Source organism: Silurus aristotelis (assembly GCF_946808225.1).
Source record: "Silurus aristotelis genome assembly, chromosome: 22".
NCBI classification, from domain to species: Eukaryota; Metazoa; Chordata; class Actinopteri; order Siluriformes; family Siluridae; genus Silurus; species Silurus aristotelis.
In genome coordinates this window covers 7455061-7470137 of record NC_139595.1, presented here as the reverse complement: position 1 = coordinate 7470137, position 15077 = coordinate 7455061, and the positions used below count along the sequence as shown (strand labels likewise).

At 37.3% G+C, this 15077-nt stretch overlaps 1 protein-coding gene and 1 long non-coding RNA gene across 3 annotated transcripts in view; one reads left to right on the top strand and one right to left on the bottom strand.

Moving 5' to 3' along the window:
- Window positions 1-9601, top strand: part of stap2a (signal transducing adaptor family member 2a) — a 23562-nt gene extending 13961 nt beyond the window's left edge. Inside the window, exons 5-11 of one of the 2 annotated variants that reach the window (XM_083526014.1) lie at window positions 993-1144; window positions 4386-4517; window positions 4726-4795; window positions 5005-5107; window positions 5386-5478; window positions 5568-5702; window positions 8838-9601. In XM_083526014.1, coding sequence (XP_083382140.1) covers window positions 993-1144; window positions 4386-4517; window positions 4726-4795; window positions 5005-5107; window positions 5386-5478; window positions 5568-5702; window positions 8838-8893 — 741 coding nt within the window. In that variant the 3' untranslated portion in view covers window positions 8894-9601. Of the gene's footprint in view, window positions 1-992; window positions 1145-4385; window positions 4518-4725; window positions 4796-5004; window positions 5108-5385; window positions 5479-5567; window positions 5703-8834 lie in introns of both variants that reach the window. The other variant, XM_083526013.1, reaches the window with a different exon arrangement.
- On the bottom strand, window positions 8982-15077 carry LOC310717802. Its single transcript, XR_014530927.1, has 2 exons — window positions 14949-15077; window positions 8982-9067 (listed from the first exon to the last, which is right to left on the bottom strand). It is a non-coding gene; the product is annotated as an uncharacterized lncRNA (long non-coding RNA).

Sequence of the window (15077 nt, the reverse complement as noted above, 5' to 3'; positions counted from 1 at the left end):
TGTTCCCTTCACCTACATGCCCATTAAAGTCTGCCCCAATCACCAATCGTTCTTTCCTAGGTACACCATCTACCACTTCATCTAATTCACTCCAGAATCTTTCCTTCTCCTCCATCTCACAGCCAACTTGTGGAGCATAGGCACTGATGACATTTATCATCATCCCTTCAACTTCCACCTTCACGATCATCACCCTATCAGAAACTCTCTTCACCTCCACTACACTCTTACTGTACTCTTCCTTCAGAATCACCCCTACACCATTTCTCTTCCCATCCACACCATGATAAAACAGTTTAAACCCACCTCCAATGTTCCTGGCCTTACTCCCTTTCCACTTGGTCTCCTGAACACACAACACATCTACCTTTCTCCTCTCCATCATATCAGCTATCTCTCTCCCTTTACCCGTCATAGTACCAACATTTAAAGTACCAACCCGAACCTCTACTCTCCTACACTGCTCCTTTTCCTGCCGTCTCTGTAGACGCCTTCCTCCTCTCCTTCTCCTCCTTCGGCCAACAGTAGCCCAATTTCCACCGGTACCCTGTCGGCTAACGATACCTGTGGCGGTCGTTGTTAACCCGGGCCTCGACCGATCCGGTATGAAATTCTCATTTGTGATCCGCATATTTGATTTGGCACATGTTTTACGCTGGATGCCCTTCCTAACGCAACCCTCCCCATTTACCCGGGCTTGGGACCGGCACTAAGAGTACACTGGCTTGTGCCCCCCTAATGGCTGGGTTAAGACTAAATACCACAAATGCTATTAAAATAAAGACACAAAAAAAAGTTTTGTTCACAAGTATTTATATTAATACGTTTGAATTAAAAGCTTCTATTCTGCATTTTGAATTTACTGCTTTTCAGCTAAAGTACACAAACTCAACATCATCAGAGAAATGAGGAAGGAATCAATTAATTGAATAAATGAGCCACATTGGGTGTATTAACAGATCAGTAAGTGATTTTCCTCATCTGGTCCTCAGCTGGCAGTGCCCACGACTTTAACCCTGCTGCCTGGCCAACTTCACATGCTAAAGGAGGTGGTGGAGAAAGAGAGACAGAGACGAAGAGCTCGATCACTTTCCAGAGCTCCCTCCTCTCCCCTCTCTCTCCCTCTGGTGGGAGAGATCCCAGCGTAAGTGTTTCTTCTTTCCAGAGATGCTGTCATTTTTATATTCATGATTCAAAGAAAGAATAAAAAAGTTTTAATAGATATAATAATAATAATAATAATAATAATAATAATAATAATAATAATAATAATAATAATAATAAATATAGCTGCAAGCAGCAATTAGTTTTTTTTTTTTTCTTTGTTTAGCACCACCAAGTGGCAAAGCTATGCATTTTTTATTTGACCAACGATTGATCTCATAGACACTTAGTAAAGATATCTCCTTCCATTCATGAGCCATTTTGGTCCAAGTGACCTGCTTAATTTTAACATTTTGGCAACTCTTTGAATAATTAATAATTTTTTAAATATATATAATTATTAATAAGCACAGTCCAGCGAACATTTCTGAACCGAGTTGGTTCCGGTCAGATGAAAAACCTAGGAGTAATTTGCAAAAGTAAGTTTTTAACATAATTAAGAATAATTAATGAAGGATTTGATTGACAGCAGTGGTCCTTGAGGCAAAATTGCTTAGCAATCAAATGATATGAAAATTAATTGTATGTTTTGAAAAGTTGTGCGATGTACAATAATTTATACACTTGAAAAACACTATCACCCCCTAGTGGCAGATGTCGTTAAAAATTCTTACAGACTTTTAGGGTCCAATGGTGGAACATGGCTACCGAGTTTCGTTTTGATCGGCCTCCATTAACATTGTCTAACAGGTGCCCAAATGTAATCAGTGGATGGTGGCCCTGTTTTTTGAGATATGTAAATGTCCTCATAAACCTCTATGGCAGATTGGACAGAGACACTACATGCCAAGTTTCAGGTCAATTAATTCTTTGTTGGCAAAGCTAAGCTATTTTTTTTCTTGACCAAAGATTGAGTACATAGACACATATACCAAGTTTCATGAAGAGATCTCATTCCCTTCATGAGTTATTGCCACTTTTGTCAAAGTAGCCAATCCCTGTCTACTGAACATTGCTACACTGGTATAGTTCCGAAGGCACGAAAAACCTAGGACTAGTTCTCAAAATTATGTTTTTAACATAACTCAATTTTACGGAAAAAGCGAACTTCGTAGAGCAAATAAGTCAATAGGTGAAAAAGTGAAGAATTGTGTGAAATGAACTTTTTAGGACAGTAGCACTGTGACCAACTGGGTTGATACTTTGTCAACCTCTCCCTAAATTTAGCTCTACCATCTGGCCAAGTTTCAACTCTCAGGCCTTACAGTTTGGTCTGCATGAACAGTTTTAGGGCGAATAATAATAATAATAATAATAATAATAATAATAATAATAATAATAATAATAATAATAATAAATCTCTACAATAACAATAGGGTTTCAGCATTTTATGCTTGAACCCTAACAATAGTAATACTAATAGTAAATTGTTATTCTATTTTATGTTTTAGTTGTAAGTACAATTAATCTAGTTATACATTTTTTTTTACAATTTAATTACACTGGGTCAAAAGTTTTTTTTCTTTCATAAGGTCAAGAGGAACAAGAAAGTCGATACAGCAGAAGCATATTTTTGTTTATTTTGAAATAGACTTCCGTTTTTGTTTGTTTTTATTTATTTTATTTTTTAAAAATACAATAAGTCCATTATACATTTTTCAGTGAAATTAATGCATCAGCTTTATTTATTTAGGTATTTAAATCTGGATGTGTTCAACATTGTATCAGACATCAGAAAAACATTTATCAGACAACCCAGATTTATAGGCTTAGTATTTGCGGGATGTGGTGAGGGAAGACATGCAGGTAGTTGGGTTGAAAGAGGCAGATGTAGAGGACAGAGGGGTATAGAGATGGATGATCTGCTGTGGCGAGCTGAAAGAAGAAGCAGATGATTTGATTGAATATCTTTTGGCTTACAGTAAAAGCATCAAGCCTGAGATCTGAGCCTGACATCACGGAGTTGTTGGTTTCTTCTCTCGTTAAACTTTTGCAGGCTCATACCACTGCTTCTTTCAGTTGTTTTTTGATTTGGGGGGAGTTTCTCCCTTCAGTCTTCTCATCAGGAGGTAAAATTAATGCTCAATTGGGTTAAGGTCTTGTGATAAGGTCAGGCCTGTCTTAACCCTCTCATTTTTCCTCCCTGATGAATCCTTTGTTGGGTTCGCAGTGTGTTTTAGATCGTTATAATTGTTTGGATTCAAATACTATTTTTTTTTATTGGCAAGCAAATGTTCCTGTGATCATCTGAATTATTTCTGCTGCTACAATCATGAGTTAATACATGCAGGTAGTTGGGGGTGAAAGAGGCAAATGTAAAGGACAGGGGTGTATGGAGACGGATGATCCGCAGTGGCGACCCCTAAAGGGAGAAGCCGGAGGAAGAAGAAGAAGAAGATGATGATCATGAGTAACATCATTAATAAAGATCTGTAAACCCATTTCGGAATCAGCCATTCATAGCCCAAGCCATGACACTACCTTCACTAGGTTTCACAGATAAGCTTGTTTGTTTTGGATCATGAGCAGATCCTTTCTTTCTTCACAAGTTTCCCTGTCTGTCACTTTGGTAGAAGTTACTCTTCTTTCAAGGACTTCTTTCTAATACATTTCCTTGTGAATCCCAATTTGGCCCTTTTAATTTTTACTTCAGCTAAGTGATTTTGCATTTTGTAGCTGCTCTATATTTCTGCTCTCAAAGTCTTTGCAGATTGTGATTCCTTCAACCCTTTGGCAGATGTTAGTTGTGTCACTGATTGCTGTTTTGGGGTTTATCTTCACAGCACTCACAATGTTTGTGAGCTGTTTTTGTCATGTTGACTAAACCATTCAATGTTTGTTTCTCAGTGCACCAGTGATTTATTTATTTATTTAGCTATACCCAGATTTTTTTCATCACTTTCATCATTACATGTGGTTTCAGAGTTGTTTAACCTCTTGGTGTTGTTTAAACTCTTTTTTTTAGGAAATAGAAGCTGAAATTTGAAACTCATATTTTCCAGTATTCAGAAACAACAAATGAATTTCTCTTGTGGTTCCAACCATTTTGGAGTGTTGGAATGTTATCGCTATTTATTTAATGTTAATGAAACTGGTCTCAGGCGTCAGTGCTTTGTAACGGTCAGGAACAACAACATGCCTTTTGTTTTATTGAACCAAAAAAGAGGAATTAAATATTTTTGAATGTTTTCTATAGGAAACATCATCAACCATTGTAAATATTTTTTATAACCAAATGCCTTTCATATCTTATTACTCTCTGTGTGTTCTTTCTTGATCAGCTGTTTCAGGCCTGTCTCTCGTACAGAAGCCGAGGTTCTATTAGAACGTCACCCAGACTGTGGGAACATGCTGCTAAGACCGGGCAGAGACGGCACCTCACTCGCGGTGACCACACGACAAGATCTTAACGGGTATGATACAGGCTGTAAAAGAGCTCTCTCCTTATCTGCCTCTTTCTATATAAATTAGACATACTTTCAAATTTTTCACTCCCAGATTCTTCCATATAACATGTCATTTGCCACTTCAGGATCTTACTCTACCTGATTATTTATCATCTCAGGTCTACTCATAATCCTGCTTTATAAATTATAATTGTTTTTTTTTTATGTTCGACAGCTCAGTGTTTAGACACTATCGAGTTACCCAAAAGCCTCAGGGAGGTTACATCATTGACGTGGAAAACCCGGTATGTATCTGTAGAGTTTTATAAACAGATCGAACTGATAATAAAGTAAAATCATTGTTGAGACTTGAAGAAATGCCGATGTGTGTGTGTGTGTGTGTGTGTGTGTGTGTGTGTGTGTGTGTGTGTGTGTGTGTGTGTGTGTGTGTGTGTGTGTGTGTGTGTGTGTGTGTGTGTGTGTGTGTGTGTGTGTATGGATGCATCTGTGGCAGATCCCATGTCCCACCCTTTATGATGTCATTAACGCGCTAGTGGAAAAAACAGCCGGGACGCTTCAGCCTTTTCTACTGGAGGAGCCTTATGAAGAGAATATCAGTATATTTCTTTCTTTCTTTCTTCTCTCTCTCTCTCTCTCTCTCTCTCTCTCTCTCTCTCTCTCTCTCTCTCTCTCTCTCTCTCAGACACACTCGCAATAAATCTTATCAAGAGAATATCAGCATGCCAAGTAGCAAACATTAACTTGCAAGAGCAGAATCCTTATGAGACTTCTATTAATAAAGCACACATTCTTATTTTTTAACTAAGTCTTTCTGCCTTTCATTGATTTGTTTTGACATTTGGCTAACTGAAAATTTTTTAATTTCTTTATCCAGCATATATTTCCTCCAACGACGAAAACGGAGAGCGAATGCTACACTGCGCACCCACTGTTACTTTCCCCAGAGGACCCTCACTTCCCCCAAAAGGTACAAGACTCTATTGGTTTGTTAGTCTCGAAGAATCAGTGTTTACGGTGAATTGATACAATTTTCCCTGATGTGTGTGTTTGGACCAGGAACAGAGAGATGGACATTGAGATCTCACTCAAAATCTCCCAGTCCATCTCACAGGTCACTAAGCCCTCCAGGGTCACCATCCAGCCCTATGAGACGCCTGGTGCTCTCACCCTCGCCCTCACCACTAACACAGAGTAAGTGTGTGCACAAAGATAGAACACACAGAACAATACACATTCACACATACAGTGAGGAAAATAAGTATTTGAACACCCTGCTATTTTGCAAGTTCTCCCACTTGGGTCTGAAATTGTCATCGTAGGTGCATGTCCACTGTGAGAGACATAATCTAAAAAAAAAAATCCAGAAATCACAATATATGATTTTTTTAACTATTTATTTGTATGATAAAGCTGCAAATAAGTATTTGAACACCTGTCTATCAGCTAGAATTCTGACCCTCAAAGACCCGTTAGTCTGCCTTTAAAATGTCCACCTCCACTACATTTATTATCCTAAATGAGATGCACCTGTTTGAGGTCGTTAGCTGCATAAAGACACCTGTCCACCCCATACAATCAGTAAGAATCAAACTACTAACATGGCCAAGACCAAAGAGCTGTCCAAAGACACTAGAGACAAAATTGTACACCTCCACAGGGCTGGAAAGGGCTACGGGGAAATTGCCAAGCAGCTTGGTGAAAAAAGGTCCACTGTTGGAGCAATCATTAGAAAATAGAAGAAGCTAAACATGACTGTCAATCTCCCTCGGACTGGGGCTCCATGCAAGATCTCACCTCGTGGGGTCTCAATGATCCTAAGAAAGGTGAGAATTCAGCGCAGAACTACACGGGAGGAGCTGGTCAATGACCTGAAAAGAGCTGGGACCACCGTTTCCAAGGTTACTGTTGGTAATACAACTAAGACGTCATGGTTTGAAATCATGCATGGCACGGAAGGTTCCCCCGCTTAAACTAGCACATGTCCAGGCACGTCTTAAGTTTGCCATCGACCATTTGAAAGATCCAGAGGAGTCATGGGAGAAAGTCATGTGGTCAGATGAGACCAAAATAGAACTTTTGGGTCATAATTCCACTAAACGTGTTTGGAGGAAGAAGAATGATGAGTACCATCCCAAGAACACCATCCCTACTGTGAAGCATGGGGGTGGTAGCATCATGCTTTGGGGGTGTTTTTCTGCACATGGGACAGGGCGACTGCACTGTATTAAGGAGAGGATGACCGGGGCCATGTATTGCGAGATTTTGGGGAACAACCTCCTTCCCTCAGTTAGAGCATTGAAGATGGGTCGAGGCTGGGTCTTCCAACATGACAATGACCCGAAGCACACAGCCAGGATAACCAAGGAGTGGCTCTGTAAGAAGCATATCAAGGTTCTGGCGTTGCCTAGCCAGTCTCCAGACCTAAACCCAATAGAGAATCTTTGGAGGGAGCTCAAACTCTGTGTTTCTTAGCAACATGGCAGAAACCTGACTAGAGAAGATCTGTGTGGAGGAGTGGGCCAAAATCCCTCCTGCAGTGTGTGCAAACCTGGTGAAAAACTACAGGAAACGTTTGACCTCTGTAATTGCAAACAAAGGCTACTGTACCAAATATTAACATTGACTTTCTCAGGTGTTCAAATACTTATTTGCTGCTGTATCATACAAATAAATAGTAAAAAATCATACATTGTGATTTCTGGATTTTTTTTTTTTTTAGATTATGTCTCTCGCAGTGGACATGCAACTACGATGACAATTTCAGACCCCTCCATGATTTCTAAGTGGGAGAACTTGCAAAATAGCAGGGTGTTCAAATACTTATTTTCCTCACTGTACAGTCCCTCAACCCAATACGGTTAAAATAAAACACAACATGCGGTTATTGGTAAATTATAATCAACAATGATCTTTTTAGTCTGAATTAGACCTTATGCCCCAGCAGGTACAATGTAGAGATGAGATTTCTGCTTTTTTAGTGAAACCAGGCATACCCTGGGCTTTTGTGTTGAGCACAACTACAGCAAGATTATTACCCAGTTATTTACAGTTTGTAAACTTGTTCACATGACATTTAAGAGCATGACATAAAGACCATCACTTACTATAGAAATTAAACATATTAAACGGCATACTGGCCAATCAGAATAGAAACAGTGTGATTTAAAACAAATAATAATCCAGTTTGTAAACATTTTAAATTCTACAAATTCACTATAACATGATTTCTGAGAAGCTCATGAAATAGAAAAGGGAGTATGTTTTACAAGAAAGCACAAACAAGCTTAACATTTTCATTGAAATACTTTTTCTTGATGTTGGAGACTTCATGCAGGAAGTCTGGATATTTAATAAAATGTTTTCTAATGTGCTAATTATTTTTTCTAATGAAATTGAAAATGTAAATAAAAAAAAAAAAGAAGAAAAATAACGGACCAAAAAGAGCGATGGCATAATTTTCCAAAATGCCCTTTTCTGTTTTTTCTGGGTGTCAGCCATTGATTTTACATGTCCTGCATTGCACCATATGATGTTCCCTATATAGTAAGCAGATATTGAGATGCACAAACTAGGACCTGCAGGCCAGATTCGGCTCGTGGTGACTATTGATTTAGTCTGCCATGTCTTTAATGAGGAGACAATTAAAGGAAAATATTCAAATTTTACAATTAATATAACTTTTTTTTTTTAAGCTGCAAAAAAAATATAAAGACTAGGTGAATTTGAAAAATAAGGAGCAGCTCATTGTCTCTCATTAGAGGTCACTGATATTACAAGCAAAGTATTTCTTAAATAGATGTATTAGACATTAAACTCTGTTGTACTATAAACTGTTTGTTTTCATTGTTTGATAAGTTTCATTTAGCTAAATAACTTTAAAATGAAACCACATTAGTTGTGCAGTTTACAAATGCTTTGTTTATTTATTTCTAAATATAATTAAATTATGAATGAGAGGAACCATTGCCACATTAATGTTTATAAAATTCAGTTTGGAATAATGCAACATTTGCTTTTGGCACATATCCATTTGGGTTTTTGGCCCCTTTATATGAAGAAACTTTGGCACCGCTGATATACAGTGAATGAAGACATTTGGGATTCAGCTTTAATGTGTTGGAGTGGTTACATGGTCAAAAATAAATATACCTAAAGATAAAATGGCAATGGTGGATTTTTATATTTTCAATATTACTGATACAATATTAAAATATTTCAGTTTTCCCCTTGTTACTATCTGCAGGGTAGCATTACAGGCTTATGATTTTCCCACATGTACCCATCATTTTTAAGTAACTGGAAATTGTATGCATATTATTCCAGCAGCTTTCACAGAGGAGCTAAAACAAAAACTGGAGAAGAGGCGCACCAGCCAGGACTGACTTCTTGCTTCTTATCAGCCAATCAGCAGCATGGCCTCATCTCCTGGCTGTCTGATTCTGACAGTGCCTTTGTGATGAACAGTCACTGCTATTATTTTCATTGTGCGTCGTTAACGAAGCTGAAGGAAAAAAAAGAAAAAGATCCAGGAGAATCTTCTGTCATTGGACTGGACCCTACAAGAAGGACACAAGGGACAGATAAATCAGAGCACAAAGAATCAGTGTTTCTTCTAACATGACTAATGATGCTTCATAGCAGATAGGTGAATTATGTGAAGAGACAATGTTTCCTCTGATTTTTCACATCAGTACTAAACTGCTCTGATGTTCTTCTAATGTAACTGCCATGAACATTCCAGAATTTCATACGTGTTCTAAAGACAGCCGTTACAAATGTAAAATGTCATTTAATGCATTTTGTCAACAGCTGCAGCAGGAAAAGATCGTCTCCAAGAATATACTCGTGTTAGGACAGAAGTTTCAGCTGTGTAAGTTACTACTCTGAACAGTGTGTACGATGTTTCTGTAGTGAGGTGAAATGTTTTTGGTGCTTCACATTGAATACTAGACTGGTTCTTCATTACTGCTTCGTGTAATGAACGTGCATGGTGCTATTGTTTGTATATAGAGTTTGTGTGTGTATCACTGTTCATTTTTTTTTTTCTTTTCATATTTATTGGAATAAAAGGGACAGATTTTCAATAATGATTTACTGTTATGTCTAATGCTTTCCGGTTCCCATGCTACTCATGAAAAACAAGTTTATTATAAACCACTTATTCGTTTTAAATAATTTTTTACTACTAAATGTGTTTAATTTCTTTATACAAGCAAACAGGTTAATCTAATAAAGGATAAAACAAATTTGGGGGAAATACTTAACACTGGGGGTGGTGAAGTGGATTCTTTTTTTTATAACTGCGCATCCTAATCCTCTCATCTCACGGCGTCTTGCATATGATTTGCATACTTTATCTATTAAAGAATATTACATCGTACTTTTAAGCTTTTTTAGTCATGTATGATTCAGTAAAATGTACATGAAACAAGTTAGTCCATGTTATCACTTATATACACTATAAAAAGCCCACGTCATGAAGATTAAACTCTGAAATCTTTTTCGTGGCAAAAGTTTTTATTTTCTTTCACTGAAAAGTTGTGATACTGGAGACTCTTGACTTTTAAAAAATTGGTGTGTGTGTGTGTGAGAGAGACTGTCTTATAGAAAACTTCACCATGCCTACAATTCTTCATGCGGAACATTTGCCTTATAAACTCCTAAACAATTACTATTATAAAGTGTTATTACAGAAACAATAACATCATTCAGGGTTGAGTGCAAAAGTTTGTGTGAATGCTATTGGTACATCATGCAGTGCAACACCAAACCAGCAACAGCAGAAAAAAATGCATTAGAAATGGGGCGTTGCATTATAACCAAAACTACTATCAGAGCCCCAGTTAGATGACAGACAGCAAATCAATGTCGTGTGACTAATTAGACTGGGGAATTTAGCAGCACTGATGATAAAACATTTAAGCATTTTTAAAACAATTTCTCGCAAACGTTTGCATACCACATTATATTTGTATTGTATTATCTTTACGAACGCTACTTTTGTTATCACAAGTGCTAAATCGTGTACTGTATAAGATGCATAGTGTGAGAAATAAGTAACATGGAACAAGTGCCAAAGTTTGTCTCCGATTCTAATTGTGATAAACATTCTCTAATATCACATATTTTTGTTTATGTCCACATTGTGTATTCTTTAAGCAACTTTAAAACATTTAAATAACATTTGATGTTACAGCTTAATTTCAAAATTGATTAATTTATTATTTTCCTTAAAAATCTACAAACTAACCCCCCTAATGACAATCGAAAGAAGTTTTGTTTGAAATCTTTTTCACACAAGTATTCAAAGCCTTTGCTCAATACTTTGTTAAAGGACCTTTGGCACCAATTACAAGTCTACAAGTATTGTTGATACTAGATACTACAAGCCTGGCACACAGATTTTTGGGCAGTTTTTCCCATTCTTCTTTGCAGAACCTCTCAAGCGCCATCATTGGATGGGGGTCGGTGCAAAGCCATTTTCAGGCTCTGGCTGGGACACTTAAGGACATTCTGGAGCACTGTATAAATGAGGTTGCTCTGGTTAAGGCCATCTGCCAAACGCCATACACTGACCAGGCTTTACACTATGACTTTATAAGAGAGGAAAGGACATAATTCATAATCTTACATTCCAGTGCTCATGTTAGTTCTCACTTTCCAGTGTTTTGTATTGTTTAAAGACTACAATCACACTTTTGATTTTACCCAAATGAGAATGGGTTCCCCTTTTAAGTCTGGTTCCTCTCAAGGTTTCTTCCTCATAACATCTAAGAGAATTCTGTAAAGCTGCTTTGAGACAATGTCTGTTGTGAAAAGCTCTATAGAAATAAACTTGAATTATAACATTATGACTGGCGAAGTGAATAACACTGATTATCTATTCATTATGGCACCTGTTAGTGGATATTAGGCAGCAACATTTTGTCCTCAAAGTTGATTTGAAAAATGGGCAAGCGTAAGGATTTGAACCAGTTTGACAAGGGACAAATTGTGATGGCTAGACGACTGGGTCAAAGCATTTCCAAAACTGCAGCTCTTGTGGGCTTTTCCTGGTCTGCAGTGGTCAGGATCTATAAAAAGTGGTCCAAGGAAGGAACAGTGGCCACTTGGTGGCCAAGGCTCTTTGGTGCACATGGGAAGCGAAGGCCTGCCCGTGTGGACTAATCGAACAGACAAGCTCCTGTAGCTCAAATTGCTAAAGAAGTCATGCTTTTATTGCTTGACAGGTCAGAACTGTTTTGGCAGCAAAAGGGGAAATAACACAATATGAGGCAGGTGGTCATAATGTTATGCCTAATAAGTGGACATAAAGTTATGCCTAGTCTGTAAATATGCCATAGATGCCATAAATGTAAATATTCACTCATATGATCTCTTTATTTTTAGTCTAATCTTTAGCCATTTTTCTTTTCCATGAGGTTTTTTTTTCTTTTCTGAAACATTCTTCTGGTAGATTGATGTGTTTCGCTGCATTGTGCACCAATTAATTTCACACAGGAACATTTTTAAAGAGCAGGTACTTAACTCTAAGAAATGCATACGATATATAAAGGATAGGGAAAAAAACCCCATCAATTGACAACCTCTATATTCTGTAGGTGAAATTTCAGCAGGTAAAATTGTGTCAAGATCACCTGTTGTGCAAAATGGCCACTAGGTGGGGCCAGTGGTTTTCAATAATAAAGATCATGCAAGCATTCCCTTCTTCAGATTTGCTTAATTCAGTTGTAAATACTCCCTGGATCCCTTAAAAAAAAAGCTGCATTTCCTTTGTATAGACAAACGCTCTTTAATTATTGTGTCAATTCTGATTTCATCTAGAGATTATTGTGATGTATGTTAGAGTTTTAGTGAACAATTCTATTGTTGAGAGAAAGTTGAAAGTAAACAAGTTTGCAAGAGTGCCTAAAACAGTGAGCGTGTGAAAGTATGCAAGCCAGGCCGGGCTGTAATAAGTTTGTGTTGGCCTCTGATAATATTTGATATGATATCAGACAAGATCTTTGGTTTTGGTTTGGGTTTTTTCACCACCATGCACTAAGCTTGCAGTAAGCTTAAAGTTCTGCAGTAATAACATGTTGACACAGATGATGTTGTCAGAGTTTTTCACCATTAGGGGAAAGCACTGTTTTTACATTTTTGTGTGACAACAGGCAGGGAAAAAAAGTGCCACCTAGAGCAGTTAAAGTCACCTGTTCATGTCAGAACATTTTGTTTCACCCTTTCTATAACATAATGTGAAAACAAGAAGTTACTGAATTTCTTAAGACTTTTGATTAGAACACAAACTAGCTGTAGCTTTTTCACACTACTACAGGACTCCAGCAGTTTGACTTCCAAAGCGACAATGCAGCCCACTCCATGAGGAAAGACAACAGCTTATCTACATTGTAGCACTGGGACCAACCTTTATACACTCAAACATTCGGTTGTTTTGCATAAGGGACATGAGGAGCATGTGCAAAGCTGCAAAGAGACTAAACGTGCTTTATAAAATGTTAATTTTTTATCAGTTCTTTGCTTGAGGTTTCCTGCCAGGAAATTACATGATTTTAAAACATTATATGCCTGTCTGTGTGTTAGGCACATTTCTTGGTACTTAAGCCTGAAATATGCCAGGATGCATAAACATATTCTGATATTGTGACAGGTTTTGTCCCATCTTCTCAGCTTGGGCTCAGGCACGTTCAGAGCATCGTTGTCGCGGGTCTCCGAGCAGCATTGCTCAATGGCAATTTCAGTGCCATTAAAACACACTCTGCAGCAAATAAACTCTTTAAAGCAAATAAAGTTACATTTTAAGTGCTGAAGTTGATTTATTAGCCAGTGTTTCTGCACTGAAATTATTCCTCCTTGCAGGCTTTATAAATATCCAACCACTTTAGGGAGTCCATAAACATACATTTGTTTATTTATTTGGCTCAGTGTTTTTTAGTTACTCTGTGATTTAAAAACACATGAAATTAGTCATTCTATAGATTATACTTATTGTAGCTGGATTGTGTGTTTCAGGAGATGGGGCTTCAGGGTTTTTTTTTTTTTTTTTCCAGTTAAATTTGACCTATTCATAATTGACCATCACAAAGAGAAATGAGAACAATTAGTAAATAAATTGTTTTATATATTTTAAAAATACAAATGTTTATCTCTCAAAAGTAAGTATTTGTGTCAATAAACATCTCTCCCATCAGAATGAAAAATCCCTTTGTCATTGTTCAAAAACAAGATCGTCAAAATGTTTAGGAATGTCCTCAGTATGATGGCGCACAGTTTTCGTATTACCTGATATAAATGATATCAATGATTAAAAATGCATAAAATTTGTTCTCTATCAAAGTTATTTGATTACATATTTGATTTATATTTTTGAGTGTGCTTATGGATATTTGTGCTCATCAGCCACAAGGGTATTATGAAAGGCAGGTACTGATGTAGGGTGAGGAGGCCTGGGGTGCAGTCAGCATTCCAATTCATCCCAAAGGTGTTCAGTAGGGATGAGATCAGAGCAGGCCAATTAAGATCTCACTCTCCAAAGCATGTAAACCAGATCGTGCTCGCTTTGTGCACAGGGACATCGCCATGCTGGAACAGGTTTGGGTTTCCAAGTTCAAGTGAATGCAAAATTTTATTATAGTGCATCTAAAGACGTCCTGTAACAGTTGAGTGCCTCCAGCTATATGGTAGCAGTTTGGAAAAGAACCACATATAGCAGGAAAGTCAGGTGACCCAAAACATTTTTGCAATATAGTATTTATTAGAATTTTGACCAGTCATTGTTTAAAAAAAACAACTAACAAAACTAAATAGCTAGCGATCATGGAAATCTTTCTGCCTCCACCCACAAATAAACGTCACAATAGCCACTAACTTTATTATACTGCGTCATTACTATACAGTTCTTAGTATACGCTGCTTGAAGTGAAGGTACGCACGTTATTTTGCACGGAGCAACATTTTCAAATTTTTTTTTTTCAAAAATATAAAACTACTTTATGCAGCTGTAATGAAGAGAAAACACATGAAAGGAGGCACGTGGTTGTGTTTACTAACAGGAGCTGACATTGTGCATGATTTAATTTAGTTGCTGATTTACACAACATTGTTCAACCCGGTGTCTGTTCATTACGGTGTACTGATTAGCTTCATTTTGCATTTTATTTTTGGAATTCGTAGTAAATGTAAAACGTAAAACGACGTGTGCTCTGTATACTCAGTCTGCGCTGTTTGAGCTGGGAGAAGGTGCCAACATCATGCCTGAGTAGCAGATTCAGCCACATATAGGATTTATTTTTTGTTGTTGTTGCTGATTTATACTGAATATATACTAAGCATTTGATGGTGTGCAAAAGTAAGATGATGCAGACACAGACACTAGTAAAAAAAACAACAAAAAAAAGTAGGCCGTTATATTTATGTGAAATCTGGGAGCATTACCTGGCACTTGCTTGCTAGGTCCCTGTAGTGGATATCATTTCATTCTCGCCTCTGTAGTGCTACTGGCTTTGTTAAAAAAAAAAAAAAAAAAAAAAATAATAATAATAATAATAATAATAATAATAATAA